The sequence below is a fragment of the Papio anubis genome, chromosome 1 (assembly GCF_008728515.1).
Source record: "Papio anubis isolate 15944 chromosome 1, Panubis1.0, whole genome shotgun sequence".
NCBI classification, from domain to species: domain Eukaryota; kingdom Metazoa; phylum Chordata; class Mammalia; order Primates; family Cercopithecidae; genus Papio; species Papio anubis.
This window is the reverse complement of record NC_044976.1, coordinates 158,687,747-158,706,960: the sequence shown is the minus strand read 5'-3', so window position 1 is coordinate 158,706,960 and position 19,214 is coordinate 158,687,747. Positions and strand designations below refer to the sequence as shown.

The window sequence follows — 19,214 nt, the reverse complement described above, 5'->3', positions numbered from 1 at the left end:
TTAAGAACTCCTCCTATTTTGAGAATTCAGAAATTTATTTATAGCTTTCGTAACACAGAGTGAAGACTCTTACAGACCTATGTTGGACTAGCAGGCGCTCAGTCTCTGTGGAAGATGACAGTGTATACGCATTTTGGTGCTGACGTGGACCTGGAGTGTGGACAGAGGAGTTACTATGAAGAATCCCGGAGACCAGGATGTAAACTCTCAATTCTAATCAACACAGGTGTGGGCTCCGGGTCTGAAACACCGTTCGTCTCACACGAGTTACGGCAATACCCGACACCACCCAGCACAACAGTTGTCTCTCTACCTGGAACCCGGACCCAGCTTGCTTCGCGGGTGCCGAATGATGACGTACCATTGCACCTGGCGATGATTGGTTCGCGTAGAGCGGCGTCGTCCGCCAAAGCGACTCGGACCCCGGACCTATGTTCTCGCGAGAGTTAGCGGCCTCCGGTGTGGGATGGCCGCGGAGCCGGGCGGAGCTGGCCTGCGGCTCCCGTGGCCGGCTCTCCGGTCGGAGACATGGCCCGGGGGCCCGGCCCGCTAGGCAGGCCTCGCCCGGATACGGTCGCCATGCCCAAGAGAGGAAAGCGACTCAAGTTCCGGGCCCACGACGCCTGCTCCGGCCGAGGTAGGTTAGGGGGGCAGGGGCGCCGAAACATTTTGGGGCTGGCAGCTGGGAGGGGGCTGGACCGTGCAGAGGTGAGCGCGTCTGTCCGCAGCTGGAGGGCGGCTTGGTCCGGGGGCCTGCAGCGAGGAGGAGGTCTTTGGCGGGGAAGACGCTGACGAGAGAAGGCCTCTTCCTTGAGGGTTGGTGCTGTGTTGCAGTGACCGTGGCGGATTACGCCAACTCGGATCCGGCGGTCGTGAGGTCTGGACGAGTCAAGAAAGCCGTAGCCAACGCTGTTCAGCAGGAAGGTAAGCTTTGCGCGAGCCTTTAAAGACTCATGCCGCGAAGACAGAACTAGGCATTTTATTTTCTGTTTTTCTTGCAATCCTTTAGTCGTCTTCCTGTAACCGTGTTTGCTCTTGTCAATGTTAACTTATATATTGGGGGCGGAGGAGGATTAGTCAAGAGTAGCAGTTTCTGCAGCAGAAGTATTTTCTTTCTTTCTTTGCATTTAAAAACATGTTTGCATACTCTAGTTTCCACTGCATTGTTCTTGGGTAATCTCTTTGCTGTAGTTCACATATATTTTACTCTGCAGTTTGCTTCCTTGTTTGATAACCTTGGAGTGTTCTTTTCCTTTTCGGTGTTTCTCTTGCTTTCAGTCTGTTTACTCATGGGGCTGAGACTTGTATTTTATGACACCTACTGCCTCCAGCTCAGGACCAGGGCTAAATTGGATTCAATTTGTCTCAAACATTTCTCTGTAGAACTTACGAGAATACAAATCATCTTGTATCTTGCAGGGTTTATAGTGGAAAAATTGTGCACACCTTTTTTCTTCAGGGCTGAAAAAAGGAGTTTCTGCAACTTTGGAGTCAGTTTGCCCATTACTTTCCTTTCTTTTTTGTATTTAAAATACTAAAATCTTTATTTTTTTTGGTGATAGATTCTCACTTCTCTCTCTCACGATGTTTTTATCCCCCCTTTCCTGAATGGATGCTGATACCTTGGCTAAGTTGTTTGTATTTCTGGGTGGAGCTGTGTGCCATCTCATTCTTCTCATTTTCTTCTAGTAAAATCTCTTTGTGGCTTGGAAGCCTCTCAGGTTCCTGCAGAGGAAGCTCTTTCTGGGGCTGGTGAGCCCTGTGACATCATCGACAGCAGTGATGAGATGGATGCCCAGGAGGAAAGCATCCATGAGAGAACTGTCTCCAGAAAAAAGAAAAGCAAGAGGCACAAAGGTATGGAGCTTGCTCTCTTTTGGTTTATTAGACCTGCCTGTGGTGACAAATTGAAGATGTTACTTTCCCGGTAGCACAGGAGGAGGTATAAGAGGTGATACCAGGAGAGTTTGAAGAAAACTTGGCTCTCCACAAGAACCTTGGTAGTGGGACAGGATTTAATACACTTGGGCTTTCTTCTTTCTTTTGTCTGAATTCGAGAGGGAAAGAGATTAGTATGTGTTATAGAGTTCTGGAACTGTGAACTGGACTATAGTAGCCCTTCATTGAGAACATGTTATTATCAGGTTAAAAACCCACATGGCAATGTGAAAATAAAAGGCCTTTGCAATTTCTGGATTTCTGAATGTTACTGTAAGGAAGCAGAGATGTAACCAAAAAATGTTTTCCCAAATATGTGGATTTTATGTTACAAGTTTTGTTACACACAAACATAGACGTTATCATGGGCTTTTAAGTGCTCTACAATTAGTAATGTCTGCTTCATGTCTAATAACTACTGTGGGAAATAGAAAAGTAGGTGATTTTTAAAATATCCTAATGGCAATGAAATGTACACAAATGAAGCAAAGAATAGTAAACTGATGGTATATAATGTGCCAAACCATCATTCAGATTCTGGGTTTTCCTCCAGACTTAATGAGTCAGAATCTCTTGGGATGGAACTCAGAATTTTTTTTTTTTTTGAGACAAGGTTTTGCTCTCTTGCCGAGGCTGGAGTGTAGTGGCAAGATCATGGCACACTGCAGCCTTGACTTCCCGGGCTTAAGTGATTCACCCATCTTTTGAGTAGCTGGGACTACAGGTGCTATGTCATCATGCCTGCTAATTTTTTCTATTTTTTGTAGAGACGGGGGTCTCACTATGTTGCTTAGGTTGGTTTTGAGCTCCTGGGCTCAAGCAGTCCACCCACCTCGGCCTCCCAAAGTGCTGGGATTATAGGCATAAGCTACCATGCTTAGCCCAGAATTATTAAAGCTAAAGTGGTTCTGATGATCAGCTGCGTTTAGGTGAAATAGTGAGACTGGGCGCAGTGGCTCACACCTGTAATCCCAGCCCTTTGGGAGGCCGAGGTGGGCAGATCACAAGGTCAGGAGTTTGAGACCAGCTTGGCCAATATGGTGAAACCCTGTCTCTACTAAAAATACAAACATTAGCTGGGTGTGGTGGTGTGCACCTGTAGTCCCAACTACTCGGGAGGCTGAGGCAGGAGAATTGCTTGATCCTGGGAGGCGGAGGTTAGAGTGAGCCATCACATTGTGCCACTACACTCCAGCCTGGTGACAGAGTGAGACTCTGTCTCAAAAAAAAAAAAATCATAATAATAATAAATGATGTATGTATTTTTGGTCTCAGATTTACCAGTACTTTCACCTGTACCTGAGAATCAGATAATAGATATTTTTATTTGTTAAAGTATATTGAAGTAATAAGTTAATGAAATTAATGGTATGATTGCTTTGGAATTACTCCAGTTATTGTTAGTCATATTCCTCTTTTTCAGGATCCAAAAATTAATACAGGTTGAGCATTCCAAATCTGAAAAGCTCCAAAATTTGAAATTTTTGGAGCACTGACATGATGCTAAAAGGAAATGCTTTTTGGAGCACTTCGGATTTCTGATTTTTGATTAGGGCTGCTCAACCAATAAGTACAGTCAGGATATTCCAAAATGCGGAAAAAGCCAAAATCTGAAACACTTCTGGTCCTGAGCATTTCTGATGAGGGATACTCAGCCAGTATTGACAGTCTTCATACTTTTTTGTCCTTAATTTTTAACTTAAAGTTGCTACTTATCACCATTCTATTAGGGATTTATCTTGTTTTGGACTTGTTCCACAGAATGGCTTAGACTTAAGAAAAAATTGAGATAAAATTTATTCCTTTAAAGTGTACAATTCAGTGGTTTTAGCATATTCACAGAGTTGTGCAACCATCAACATGGTCTAAGTTTAGAACATTTCCATTACTCTAAAAAGAAACCCCATACTTATTAGCATCCCTTCTCATTCCAAACCCTCCTCCAGTCCTTGGAAACCACTAATCTACTTTCTGTCTCTACAGATTCACCTATTCTGACACTTCGTGTAAATGGAATCATACAATATATAGTCTTTTGCATGTAGCTTCTTTCATTTAGCATAATGTTCTCAAGGTTCATCCATACTATGCATGTATCAGTATCTCATTCTTTTTTATTCCTTTTTGTTTGCTGCTATGAACAATCATGGACGAATTTTTCTGTGGACGTAGGTTTTTTCATTTTTGGTTAGATAGGAGTGAAATTGCTGTATTATACAGAAACTCTCTGTTTAACTTTTTGAGGAATTGCCAAACCATTTTCCAAAGTGTGTGCATCGTTTTATATTTCCACCAGCAGTGTATAAGAGTTGCAGTTTCTCTACATCCTTACCAACACTTACTATTGTCTGACTTTTTAAATTATAGTGGATGTGGATTAGTATTTGTCTCCTTGTGGTTTTGATTTGCATTTCCCTATGGCTAATGATATTTGCCCATTTTAAATTGGATTATCTTATTATTTTTTTAAAAATTTTTTGAGATGGAGTTTTGCTCTTGTTGACCAGGCTGGAGTGCAATGGCATGATCTCGGCTCACCGCAACCTCTGCTGCCCAGGTTCAAGCGATTCCCCTGCCTCAGCCTCCCGAGTAGCTGGGATTACAGGCATGCGCCACCATGCCCAGCTAATTTTTTGTATTTTTAATAGAGATGGGATTTCTCCATACTGGTCAGGCTGGTCTCGATCTCGAACTTCAGACCTCAGGTGATCCACCTGCCTCGGCCTCCCAAAGTGTTGGGTTTACAGGTGTGAGCCACCGCACCCAGCTGTCTTTTTATTACTGAATTGTAAGACTTCTTTATCTATTCAGATTACCAGTCACTTACCAGATATATGATTTGTGGCTTACAGGCTCTTAACCATAATTCATATTTTACTTCCTTATTCTACTTTACCTCCGTTAGGGTTCTCCATTCCATCAGACTGGTCTTTTTTTTTTTCTTTTTAAATTTCTTTTTATTATTTTAGCAGGTGTAATGTATTTTTCTTCTTTTTTTAAAAAGCCTTTTTTTTAATGACACATGTAGAAGAAGAGAGAATAGTCTGATTATAACTCCATATAACTATTACCCAGCTTCAACAGTGATCAACTCATGGCTATTAAAAAGTTTTTTTTTTTCATCTCTACTAAAAAATACAAAAAATTAGCCGGGCGAGGTGGCGGGCGCCTGTAGTCCCAGCTACTTGAGAGGCTGAGGCAGGAGAATGGCGTGAACCCAGGAGGCGGAGCTTGCAGTGAGCTGAGATCCAGCCACTGCACTCCAGCCTGGGTGACAGAGCGAGACTCCGTCTCAAAAAAAAAAAAAAAAAGTTTTTTTTCTCTTTCTTTTTTAAATTACCATTTTGTTTTTATATGCTATCAACTCACGGCCATTTTTACTTCAGCCATTACTCCCCCACCCCAACACACACACACACACACACGCTGGCCATTTTTACTTCAGCCATTACTCCCCCACCCCAACACACACACACACACGCTGGGTTATTTTGAAACAATTTCCAGATATACCATCATCATCTCTGTAAATATCTTAGTAGTTATCTTTTTTAAAATACCATTATCACATCTAAAAGACTTAACAGTAATTTCTCAATGTCATTAAAATCTTGTTAGACTTTTCTGTTTACTGTTCTCACATGTTTTGCTTTTCTGAGTCCCTTGGTTTCGTGTTAGCATTTATTCATTTGACATGCTTTTCCTCTTAACCTATGCCTGTCAAAATTCTTCATATCCTTCATGACTTACCTCCATGAAGCTTTCATTTACTGATTCTATTTACTTCGTTTTGAAAACTCATTTAATAATTATGTATAACACACTGACAGTTATTCATTGTTTACTAAATTTTGTCTCTAAAGACAACACTTTTGATAGTACTCTGCTTTGTAAAAGTCCTTATGGGTTTCAGTAGAGGAAATTTTTGTTTGTTTTTTTGGTTTTTGTTTTGGATTTTTGAGACAGGGACTCACTCTGTTGCCCAGGCTGGATTGCAGTGGTGCAGTCATGGCTCACTGCAGCCTCGACATCCTGGGCTTGATTGATCCTTGCACCTCAGCCTCCTGAGTAGCTGAGACTACAGGCATGTACCACCATGGCTGACTAATTTTTAAGTTTTTTTTATAGAGACTGTGTTGCCCAAGCCGATCTTGAACTCCTGGGCTCAAGCCATCCTCCCACCTTGGCCTCTCAAAGTGTTGGGATTACAGGCATGAGCCACTGCAGTCAGCCACAATAGAGGAAATTTTAACTGTCACTTGCCTTCTCTTTCAGAGAGAGAAGAGGTAATATGGAAGAAAGTGGGGCCTGGACATGGTAGACTGAGTCTTGCATGATTACTGGAGATTATAAGAGGGATAAGAATTAGAAAAGATGATGTTTTAGACATATTGGGTCTCTGTTGTGAAGAACCTAGCCAAAGAACTTGATCTAATCATAGAGTTGTGGGAAGTAGTTAGCTAGAAAAGCAGGGGCAACTTTGGGGAGATGGTGTAAGGGCTTTTTCCCCAGGAAGGAAGAAAGCTGATAATTTTAGGATAGTTCTAGGACTAGGTTTGAAATAAGGGTTAGGGTTAGGATTAGCTCAGATTCAGGTATGTTTACAAAGCATGTGTATTAACTGAACCTGAGAAGTATAGTAGACATCAAGGTCAGGAGAATTAACACTAATGAGTGAAGAAGGAAGAGATAGGGATACTTTTTTTTTTTTTTTTCTTGAGATGGAGTTTCAATCTGTCACCCAGACTAGAGTGCAGTGGCATGATCTTGGCTCACTGCATCCTCCGCCTTCCAGGTTTAAGCAGTTCTCTGCCTCAGCCTCCCAAGTAGCTGGGATTACAGGCACCCACCACCACGCCCAGCTAATTTTTTTGTATTTTTAGTAGAGACGGGGTTTCACCATCTTGGCCAGGCTGATCTTGAACTCCTGACCTCGTGATTCACCTGCCTTGGCCTCCCAAAGTACTGGGATTACAGGCGTGAGCCATTGCACCCAGCATGGATATGTTGTTAAAGAATGACTAGGTGTCTCTGGCAAGGATCATAGGTCAAACTTGCAATGAAACAAGGAGAAACTAGAAGAAAAAAACATGTTTACAGGTAGTTGTGTGTAATGAGAATGCACTGTAACTTATCTGTTTTTTTAATTTAATTTGTACTTTGAGATTTCCTTATACCATCCTTTTTTTTTGTTTTGTTTTGTTTTTTTTTTTTGAGATAGAATCTCACTCTGTCACCCAGGCTGGAGTGCAGTAGTGCCATCTCAGCTCACTGCAACCTCCACCTACCGGTTCAAGCGATTCTCTTGCCTCAGCCTCCCAAGTAGCTGGGATTACAGGCATGTGCCACCATGCCCAGCTGATTTTTGTATTTTTAGTAGAGACAAGAGTTTCACCATGAGGATGGTCTCAATCTCTTGACCTCGTGATCCGCCTGCCTTGGCCTCCCAAAGTGCTGGGATTATAGGCATGAGCCACTGTGCCCAGCCTCCCTATACCATCCTAAAGTCAATTTTGTTTTTTTCCCGACTGAAAATGTTTAGTGGGTGGAGACTTAAGAGAAACCAAGAGCAGGGCTTAATAGCATAAAGCTGAAATTTGGAGTCAGAAAATCTTGGTTCTATTTCCTTTGACTGAGTGACAAGGTTTTTTTTTTTCTTATTAGTAAAATGGGTGCAATAATATTTTTCTTATTCTATTGAAGAATTATTAGAGTTGAATTATACAATGTGTGCAAAGGCACTTTTGAAACTTCAAAATGATGGCCAGGTGCAGTGACTCACGCCAGTAATCCCAGGGCTTTGGGACGCCGAGGCGGGTGGATCACTTGAGGCCAGGAGTTCGAGACCAGCCTGGTCAACATGGTGAAACCCCATCTGTACTAAAAAATTAGCTGGGTGCGGTGGAGCATGCCTGTAGTCCTAGCTACTCTGGTGGCTGAGGCATGAGAATCGCTTGATCCTGGGAGGCGGAGGTTGTACTGAGCTGAGATTGTACCACTGCATTCCAGCCTGGGCAACAGAGTGAGACTCTGTCTCAAAAAAAAAGTAAAACTTCAGAATGGTATTGCCAATAGTTGTTAAGTAAAGGCCTTAAGAACAAAACCTATTTACTTGGGCAACAGGAGGTAAAAGTTTCCAGCAGCTAGGATGAGCAGGAAATGATAAGTTTAAAGCGTTTCCGTGGACCTATTTAAAACCATTTTCTTAACTGTGCAATCCTCGGGAGAAATGAAATGAATGAGTATCTTCAGATATGTGTGTAGAAGATCAGAGATTATTCTTTTTTCTGTTTCAGAAGAACTGGACGGGGCTGGAGGAGAAGAGTATCCCATGGATATTTGGCTGTTGCTGGCCTCCTATATCCGTCCTGAGGACATTGTGAATTTTTCCCTGATTTGTAAGAATGCCTGGACTGTCACTTGCACTGCTGCCTTTTGGACCAGGTTGTACCGAAGGTGCGACCACAGAGACCTCACTCTTTTATCTGTGTAGCTGATTTCATTACTGTTTGTGATTTGGAGCTACTCACTGGATGGTGACCTCTTTTCACTTTCTCTACTCCATGTTGTCTGGGCATGACCCAGCTTTGGACTCCTTGAGCTCCTCTCTAATTTAAATTTGATATTATTTATTATCCAGGTAATTGTCTTCCATGTGGTTGCCTCCTTCCCCACTCCAGTATCCAGTTTCAGCAAAACGTCTTGCTTCAAGTCCCAGAGAGAACAGTCTTTGACTTTTCTTCAGAGGCTTATTTTAGCTAGAATGTTCAAAGCTGCAGATGCCTATCTGCTCATCTTTCCAGCTGGGTTAGGTGTTGCTTTGATTTGCTAGTCGTCTTTAAGTATTACGCAGTTTTTGTACTTATGCAGCCTTATGTATAGTTGTAGTGGTGAGGAGTAGGTAAATTATGTGATTAGTAAAAGGGCTCATTTTTGATGCTAGGTGTGGAAGTGTAGTGACAATTGTAAACTGTCAGGCTGTGGTGGGAAAGAATGTTGAAGTAGAAAGGAGTAGAGAACTCATTGTAGACCTGACAGGAGAACCTGGTGGCTCTTCTCCAGTATAGGTTCCTCTAGGACAGGTTCTCTTTGAGCAGTTAAAGCATAATATACTGATACCAATTCAGAGTTTGCTCTTGTGTTCAGGAAAAAAGTGAGGATTTCAACTTTAAAAATGGATGGTGAACTGCAGGATTACAAGGCAAAGACGTAAAAGTTGCCAAGAGGTCAAGTAGCACTGGGGACAAGCTACCTACTGGCCAGTGGAATAGTGCAGTAAAGTTCATACAGAGACCAGGAGTCTTAGGAGACTGACCTAGAGCAGGAGAGACAGGTCACATATTGGTAGGAGTAATGTGTCATGTTTCAGGCACTACACGCTGGATGCTTCCCTGCCTTTGCGTCTGCGACCAGAGTCAATGGAGAAGCTGCGCTGTCTCCGGGCTTGTGTGATCCGATCTCTGTACCATATGTATGAGCCATTTGCTGCTCGAATCTCCAAGAATCCAGCCATTCCAGAAAGCACCCCCAGCACATTAAAGAATTCCAAAGTAAGTGAGAATTTGTGTTGGGGTTTGACTAATGGACTCTTGTATGGTAGGTCTGTTATCATGGATTGTCTCCAACTTCCTTGATGGGGAGGGGTGTAGGTCCCAGGCTGCTAAGGGACTAATGTAAACTTTCAGGGCTCAGAGATTTCACTTCTCCAAGACCTTTCTGCTGTGCTAGCTGGCTTATCTTATACTTACCTTAAAACTTTCCGGTGCTTTTAGTGTATTCTTTATTCTTTTTATTTTAATTTATTTTCATACATTGTACATTGGACCCCTTTAGATATAATGGTTTTGATGGTTTGGGCTAGGAAGAGCATAACTGAAATGGTAGATGTATGCTGTAATTTTTAAGAGGGGCTTTAAATCACAGTACAGAGGTATGACGTGAACGTCTCACTATTTTTCTCTTTCTAATGCAACCTTGACATCAGGGATTCCCCTTTATTGTTGACCTTCTTAAAGGATTCTGGTGTAGACTTGACTTCTGTAGCATTTGGAAGTGCCCTGTGCCAGACTATTGCCAGGCTCTGGTAGGTCATCTCATAGACTATAAGGTACCCTGATTCATAAACCTTAGTTCTCTCAAGTTCTTTCTGTGTTCTAGGCTCTTTTTATCTCAGGATTTCCCTGATATTTTATATTCATACATTTATATTCAAGTCTCTTGTCATTCTTCTGATTTGTAAATATGTCTACTAGCCTTTGGTCCATTCTCTCTTTTTCTCCTCCCTGGTAAAATTACTAAATCATCTTTGCCAAACAAGGTTACTCTGTTCCTACCTCAAATCTGATGTTCCATAGCATTTCCCATTCTCTTGTAGTTTGTTTTTATGGTATTGGACATTATATAATGATTCTTCTCCCCCAGTTTAGCTCTAGGGTGATCACATTCTACCTGATACATATTAATTAAAAGGGTACTATTGATTTCAAGATTATCGAGGTTCCCCCCAGCCTTGTAAACTGAGGTGGTCAGGGCCATTGGCTGAGCTCAATTTAATATCATGCTAACTGGTGGATTTAGAGAAGGAGTAGAATGCCAGGAGAGTAGGATTTCACCCAGCAGCTGCTTCTGCCTGTAATATGAGTGGACAGTGTATCTTCTCACATTTACAGTGTCCCTTTCCCCCAAAACATTTGATAGTATCAGATTAACTGTGGTGAGTGTGGGGATCATCTGAAAGTTAGCCATGCCAGGAATGAATCAATTGCTGGGAGCAGAGCAGCATTGGGCAAACTCCTCATGCTTGACACATCTTAGCGGCTCCAGTGCACAATGCAAGTGCTACTGCCTAAATTCTAAAATACCCCTATCTTCATATTCTTACCATTGTCTATTAATTTTTTTAAAGTGACTGTAAAAAGCCAAAGTAGAATGAAAACTAAGGTCTTAATCCAGATAGTAAGCCCAGGCCATCTGGCTGCTGCTTTTGTGCCTTGTTAGAGATCTTCTGAAGAGGGTGTGGGGCCTGCAGTGGCAGGTGTCCCATGCTTGGCCTTGCCACTTGTATACCCATGATTGCGTGGCATTCAGGGAGTTGCCAGCATGCCTAAAGGAAGTTGTCCCATGTTCCTGGACTCCAGCTTTTCGTATTTGATTCCCCCTCTCTCTCTTTTCAGTAGCATAGCTTGTGTGGGACACTGGAGCCGTTGTGATGGCAGCAGAAGTGTTTTCCCCTTAAAGCCAAGCCCATTAATTTTGATGGAACAGCAGGACGTACAGGGCATGTCTGAAGGGCAGGACAGCTGGCACGGCGGACGACCCACCCCTTATCCCCTGGGAGGTACTTCACTTCTTGTGCTTAACCCTAGCTGTAGCCTGGCTTTCACTGAGGGGCTTATTCTAGACAGAATTCAGCCTAGCTCTGTAGTTTCCTTACTGGCTGTCTGCTCCCAGAGGGTCCTGAGCAGTTTGCTTCTATTATAGGGCCAGCCTCTCTGCCTACCTTATGGCCTTGTATCATCTTGCCTGGTGGCTGCTGGCTCTCCTTACATTTTAATGTAGAGGATTAGCCTGCTGAATCAGAGAGGATGCCCCAGTCTCTAGATACCACGTTTCTGTCTTTGAAGATAAGAACAATAGGGGTTGATGTCAGTAACCTCTGAGGTTGACTTATATTGGTCCCTCCTCTCCTTATTGAACAGCCCTGGGATTGTCTGTTTTTATGTTGAACCAGTGTCAACTTGGGAGTCTATCTGTGCCAAAGTAAAATCTCAGCATTGGGACTGTGGCTGGCTTTAGAGCTGTCAAACAGAAAGGTTTTTGCTGATTATTTTGATTAGTGTATTTTGATTTTTTTCTTTTTCTTTTTCTTGGTTTATTTTATTTTTACTTTCTTATAGTGCTTACTTTTCTGGTGCAGAAAGATTGTTGGGAACAGACAGGAACCAATGTGGGAATTCAACTTCAAGTTCAAAAAACAGGTATGTGGTCTTCTCTTTGTTTTTCAGATAACACCTTGTTCTAAGAGATTTTCCTAGATATCTTTCTTAGTCTGTTTGTGCGGCTATAACAGTACCACAGACTCTGGGTAACTTAAAAAAAGAACAGAACTTTATTTCTTCACAGTTCGACTGGGAAGTCCAAGTTCTTTGCAGGTTTGGTGTTTGGTGAGGGCCTGGTCCCTTTGCTTCCAAGATAGTGTCTGATTGAATCCTTCAGAGGGAAGGAACACTTTGTCCTCACATGGTGGAAAGTGGAATGCCAAAAGGGGCTGAACTTAGTGTGGAGTCTCTCTTATAAAGGCTTTAATCCCATTCATGAGGGAGGGCCTCCCCAGTAGGTCACCTCCTAAAGCCCCTACCTCTTAATACTATTGTGTTGGAGATTAGGTGTCCACATGAATTTTGGAGGAGACATAAACGTTCAAATCATAACACTGGACATGAAATTGCCTTACTAAAATCAAACAGTATATAGCCTAAAAATCCAAAATCTGAAATGCCTCATAATCTGAAACTTTCTGAGTGCCAACATGATGCTCAAAGAAAATGCCTTTTGGAGCATTTTGGATTTTGGGGTTGTGGATTTCAGATGCTCAACTGGTATAATGCAAATATTCCAAAATCTGAAAAAATCGGGAACACTTCTGGCCCTAAGCATTTCGGATAAAGGATACTCAACCCGAAATGCCATGAAAACAAAAACTATGTTGTATTGAAAGACAAAGATAACAACCTACTGCAAAGAGTAAATCTTGAGTGGATCCTGGATAAGTGAACAAAGCTATAAAAGACATTTTGGGGCAATTTAGGAAATCAGAATGTGCTATGGATAATATGAAATAATTGTTAATTTTCTTATGGGTGATAATGATAATGTGGTCATATGTAAGTATATGCTGAATTATTTACGAGTGACGTATAAATGTTGAGAGAACACATTAAGAGAATAGTTCCCAAAAGATTAATTGCCATTACAGGATAGCAGAAGTCTTAAGTCACCTTTACTTTGTCAATATATTTATGTATTATTTAAACTTATTTACCATTGAAAAAAGCTTTCATTATGGAAGGGGAAGCCTCATGTATTTCTGAATGTAAGCCTAAGAGACAGAAGACAAATTACATGAACTCTCCAGTTGCCAAGCCAATGAAAATTTTTTAAAACCTGGAAAAATTATGCCAGAGGCACACACATTGTTTACTAATCTGATTACTGGCCAAGCCTTGAACAGTGACAGTATTACTCAAAGGACAGCTGTATTATTAGGTGTAATTATGATCACCCTATATTCTTATGTGGAATTACGAGCAGATATGGCAGTCGGTTTATAGAAACCCATAAACCCATTTCTCAGTAGAGGAGACAGGTGAAAACACATGGAGTGGGGTGGGGTGGGGGGTGCGGGGGTGAGGTGGGAAGGGAGGTGTTTTCACTTGTCTCCTCTACTTAGTGTCTCACTGATGAGACACAAATACTATTAGTTATTCCTCACGTGATGGCAGGTGGGTTACAGATAAGTTTGTAGTTAAAGTAAACCTTATTTTCTTATTGATTTATTTCAAAAACATGGTTCTGGGGAAGAATTTTAGTTCTGATATTTTGCATTTGATAAGATCTGCACAGTCTGTGGTATTCATTAGACATTGGTAGAAAGTCCACCATAGACCTGAGAAAGAATTGAGAGGCAGTCTTAGCAGTGGTGAAATGTGACTAGAAGCAGACAGTAGGATTACTGCAGGAAAGTGAATGCTGAGATTTCCTTTAGTTCCGAGACTTGTGATTCCTTTGTTTTCTGGGGTCTGGAATTAGGTGGCCACTTCTGCTTCCTTCCCTTTTGTACAGCAGATGTTCTTTGGAGTCTGACAAGTTACAAGGAATTTGCAATCTTTCAAACATTGTAGAACCTCTGGTAGAGGCTGTAAGTTTCCATTTCTTGTCAGATGGCAAGGGATACCATCTAAATGAAGTATAAACCCGCTCATCCAAATGTATTTCCCCTTCTTTCAAAGGGTAGATTTTCTTTGATCTCTGTATAGAAACATATATAAAGAGAGAGGAGATAACGGAAAAATGTATCTCACTAGCTTTAGTTGAGCCATAGGATTTTCTTTGGTAGACTCTTAGAGCCATATACATTTCTTCTAAGCCATTGGGTTAATTCTTAGTTCTCTTTAGTCCCCTAGGTTAAAGAGCAAGTGTACAGGAGGATTGCAGCCTCCCGTTCAGTACGAAGATGTTCATACCAATCCAGACCAGGACTGCTGCCTACTGCAGGTCACGACCCTCAATTTCATCTTTATTCCGATTGTCATGGGAATGATATTTACTCTGGTAAGTAGGGACTCAGGATGTCATTCTCAGCTCTTTTTTTTTTTTCATTCTGAAAGGAGGTGAATCACAGCTCTTTTTTTTTTTTTTTTTTTTTAAAGAGACATGGTCTCACTCTGTCACTCAGGCTGAAGTGCAGTGATAGAATCATCGCTCACTGCAACCTAAAACTCCTGGGCTTAAGCTATCCTCTTGCTTCAGCCTCCCAAGTAGTTAGGACTACACATGCGCACCACCATCCCTGGCTAATTTTTATTTTTTGTTGCAATGGATGTCTCACAGCGTTGCTGAGGCTGGTCTCAAGCAGTTCTTCCACGTCGGCCTCCCAAGTGCTGAAATTATAGGTGTGAGCCACTGCCTTCAGCTTTTTTATAGACTTTTGCTATATCTGAGGTTTGAAGGATATTTGTAAGTTTAACCATGAAGGAAGGTATCTTTAAAAAAAAAAAAAGTTTGAAATCAGTCCTGTATGTTAGCAATAGACAGATTTGTGGAGACGTTAATTATATCTGAGAATATTTTACCTTCTTTTCTTCATTGTAGGAAAGGGAATGTTTTTGCATTTTCATGTGTAGTGGTCATTAATGATTGAGAAACATTATCCTATTAGGAAGAATGATGAGATATATACATGAGCACTGTATGTCAGGACCTTGAGGCATGCATAAGGGGTTACAAATGAGATATTAAAATATAGAGTGACTGGCTCAACTCTGTCCTTTGTGTGATATTATCACTGTTCAAGGCTTGGCCAGTAATTAGTAAACAATGTATGTGCCTCTGGCATATTTTTCCAGGTTTTAAAATTTTTTCATTGGCTTGGCAGCTGGAGAGTTCATGTAATTTGTCTTCTCTGTATCTTAGGCTTACATTCAGAAATACATGAGGTAACCCTTCCACAGTGAAAGTAACTTTTTTTTTAATGGTAAATGACTTTAAATAATACATAAATATACTGACAAAGTAAAGGTGACTTAGACTTCCACTATCCTATAACTGCAATTTATCTTTTGGGAACTGTTCTCTTAATGTGTCTGTTAATATGTACGTACTCTGTCTTAAATAATTTTGTATAATTGAGATTGTGTCATATATGCAGTTTTTTTTTTTTTTTTGAGACAGAGTCTTGCTTTGTAGTCCAGGCTGGAGTGCCATGGTACGCAGTCTCGGCTCACCGCAACCTCTGTCTCTCGGTTTCAAGGGATTCTCCTGCCTCTGCCTCCGAAGTAGCTGGGATTACAGGTGCCCGCCACCACACCCAGCTAATTTTTGTATTTTTAGTAGAAATGGGGTTTGGTCAGGCTGGTCTCAAACTCCTGACCTCAGACGATCTGCCTGTCTTGGCCTTCCAAAGTGCTCATTAGTGAGGCTTTCTTTAGCATAGTTTAAACGTGAAGCTGAGAAGGCCTTATAATATTGTCCTTAATTTTTTGTATCTTTAAAGGTTGGCTGGGCGTGGTGGCTCACTCCTGTAATCCCAGCACTTTGGGAGGATGAGGTGGGCAGATCACCTGAGGTCAGGAGTTTGAGACCAGCCTGGCCAACGTGGCAAAACACTGTCTCTACTAAAAATACAAAAATTAGCTGGTCATGGTGGTGCACACCTGTATTCCTAGCTACTCGGGAGGCTGAGGCACACCTGTATTCCTAGCTACTCGGGAGGCTGAGGCACGAGAATTGTTTGATCCCGGGAGGTGGAGGTTGCAGCAAGCCAAGATCACATCACTGCACTACAGCCTGGGCAACAGAACGAGGTCCTTTCTCAAAAAAAAAAAAAAAAAAAAAAAAAAAGATGTTCGTGTTATAATTTAGAGATTAATCTTGTGGCCTAGCCAGTGTAAATTAGTGTGGACTATTTCATTTCGGAGTGAGCTATTGGAAACCAAGGTTGTGTAAGTTGGATACTGAATCTGCTTTTCCATTTCAGTTTACTATCAATGTGAGCACGGACATGCGGCATCATCGAGTGAGACTGGTGTTCCAAGATTCCCCTGTCCATGGTGGTCGGAAACTGCGCAGTGAGCAGGGTGTGCAAGTCATCCTGGACCCAGTGCACAGCGTTCGGCTCTTTGACTGGTGGCACCCTCAGTACCCATTCTCCCTGAGAGCATAGTTACTACTGCCTATCCCTTGGGGCAGCCCTGAGTCTAGTCCATTAGTAATCAGATTCCAGTTTGGACGGGGTGGCTGGATTGTATATCTGGTTAGTAATGTACATGCTCTTCAGGTTCTAGGGCTCCTGTTAGGGGAGGGAGAAATGTTGAATCAAGAGGAAGAACTACTACTATGATTTATAAACATATTTTAATGTAAAAATTTGCATTTAAAAGGAGTGGCCCTGTTTTCTGTGTTAAAACCCCATTTGGTGCTATTGAGTTTGTTCTTTATTCTTTTATCCCAGTGAAAATTGTTGATCTTGCTCTAGGGAAAAATTAAACTCTTTGAATCTCCAAACAAGGAAGTTTCAGCATTCCCTTACGGATCAGAGGAACCTTAGAGGCCTGAAATTGTTGCTTCCAGTTTAGCTGCCCCTCAAATTCAAGTGAATATTTTCCCTTCTCCCTTTACCCTTCTCCAGAAATAAAGCAGGTGACAGGGTTTTCAGAATCTTACCAGATTGACTTGTGTATCTTTTTTAAAAAATAATTTGTGATATTTATTGCATACATTTTCTTTTGCCAGTTTTGGATTTTAGGTATTTCTTGCATGAGGTTGATAGTGATGATGATGACTTTATACCCTTGGTACTATACTAGGAACTTTACATAGTATCTCAACTTCTTACAGTCTTGCAAGGTAGGTGGTATTATTCCCATTTTATGGTTGAGAAAGCAGAATTAGTGATTATACCTATAACACCAGTAAAGGCAGAGCCAGGATTCTGACCCAGGTCTTTTTGTTATACCACAATTTTAAAAGATGAGTCTCATTTTTCTTGTGGTAGATGGTGGTAAAAGGGTAAAAGGGAGAGTGTACATAGATAAAAAAAAAAGTAAAAGGGTAAGTGAAAAGTTGATTGTGGTATATACCTTATTCTAATCAGCCGAAAAAGCATAGAAGATTGATGAAATGATCTTTTAAATATGTTATTTCTAAGTGAAATGTAAAACCAAGAAAGCTATTTCAGGAAGGATAGTGACACTTTCATTGAACTGTTAGAAAGGCATTTATTATGCTAAAATGTCATTAACAAAATGCATTGCATGTTGAAACCAGCCTCTTGAACCATAAGCACTTAGCGACTTTGCTCTGCCCTGTACTGTGCTGCTTCTGCCGTCATCCTGTGTGCCTACAGAAGCCTGGTCTTCATGCAGAAATGCTTATGTCCTCCTGTTCAGATGACTCCTGTTGTTCAGGTGTACTCTGAGAAGAGGATCACAAACATTTTTCTGTTTTGCTAAGAGGAAAACCTTGCTGCTTGTCTCTCCTCCCATCCTCCAACATCCAAAATTAACCAGTGAGCTGGATATTACCTGGATATTGCCAGGAGGTGGGCATTAAGACAATATTCTTTAAAAATGAAAATCCTGTGGAGGAGAATCTGAGGCAAACTGCTAAATTTGCGGGGTTTTTTTTTTCCTTACCATCTTCCCCAGGAATATTCTTAGAAAGCATCTGCTTAATTTTGCTCCTAACAGCTAACCTTATCCCACGTTGAGGGTGGTAATACAAGAGTGAGCCTGGGTCAGTCAAAAACAGAATTTGGGCATTTAAGTGATAACAGACAAAAAACCTAAGGACAATGAGCACTTTGCAAATCTCTACAATGAAAAGTTGCCTCTTTGAGGCAGGAGGAGAGAAGCACAGTCCCTGCCTGGTTGCCTGAACTAAAGATGCCATGGAGCAGGAGTGTCTTGGTGCATTGTTCCCCGCTTAGGAGTACCTTTAAAAAGGGGGTGAAATAAATTTGGCTTAATAATTGTATTCTGACTCAGCTCTGAGTTTTTTGTGTCAAATTCCATGGTACAGTGACAGATACAGTACTAGATACTGCCTCAGCTCTCTTCTCTCAGCATAATATTGACAAACACTTGGTAAAATGTGTTATCAGTGTATCTTGGCTTCAGCCTTCCTCTGCATTGACTGAGTTGCTGTTTCTAGCATGATGCATGCTTTGTTAGTGACAGGACGTGAAGTGTCTCAGGGATTTCCTTTTGGTGAGGACCCCAGACCACCCAAAGAAGAATTGGAACTTTCTGGACTACAGGTTAAAAATAGCTTTATAACTTAACATATATATATGTTATATATTACATATATATAAATATATAACATATATATATAAATATATACCGGGATTTTGCTCTGTCAGTCAAGCAACATAAATTGACCCTTGAACACTGTGAGAGTTATGGATGCAGACCCTCTCACACAGTTGAAAATCTGCTATAACTTTTGACTGCCCCAAAACTCAGTAGCCTGCTGTTGACTGGAAGCCTTATTGATAACACAAACAGTTGATTAATGTGTATTTTGTATATGTAGTATATACCTTATTACAATAAAATAAGCTAGAGAAAAAAATGTTATGAAGAAAATCATAAAGAAGAGAAAATATCTTTACTGTTCATTAAGTGGGTCATCATGTTGAGCAGGCTGACGAGTAAGAAGAGGAGGGGTAGTCTTGCTGTCTCAGGGGTGGCGGGGAAGGAAGAAAATCTGCATGTAAGTGGCCCTATGCAGTTGAAGGCTGTGTTGTTCAAAGTCACCAATTTAGCTTCACTTACCACCCCTCAGATCAGAATTACCCAGATTTCCCTGTCTTCAAAGAGACGCAAGGAAATTATGCCAAATGGTGAATATATAGGGTGGAAGTTAAATGAGAGAAGGTTGTATGTGTCATTGATCTCAGCTATGGCATTTGCTGCTGATACAGAACATGCTGTGTATATGTCTATAAATACATACACGTGAACACATTGCATGTATATAAAAATTGTTCACACTTT

The 19,214-nt window shown here is 41.3% G+C and overlaps 1 protein-coding gene across 4 annotated transcripts; it reads left to right on the top strand.

The window, feature by feature from the left end:
- Positions 1-413: 413 nt before the first annotated feature.
- Positions 414-18,189, top strand: TMEM183A (transmembrane protein 183A). Of its 4 annotated transcripts, none has more exons than XM_017950494.2 (8): positions 414-637; positions 835-924; positions 1,690-1,857; positions 8,238-8,394; positions 9,308-9,488; positions 11,835-11,915; positions 14,121-14,268; positions 16,193-16,287. In XM_017950494.2, exons 1-8 carry the CDS (start codon positions 529-531, stop codon positions 16,285-16,287), a joined length of 1,029 nt encoding a protein of 342 aa, XP_017805983.1. In that variant the 5' UTR covers positions 414-528. The 4 variants fall into 4 exon arrangements, with proteins under 4 accessions (XP_017805983.1, XP_009187903.3, XP_003893330.3 ...); XM_009189639.3 differs by having other exon boundaries at positions 416-637; positions 14,113-14,268; positions 16,193-18,189; XM_003893281.4 differs by having other exon boundaries at positions 416-637; positions 8,235-8,394; positions 14,113-14,268; positions 16,193-18,189.
- The last annotated feature ends 1,025 nt before the right edge of the window (positions 18,190-19,214 follow it).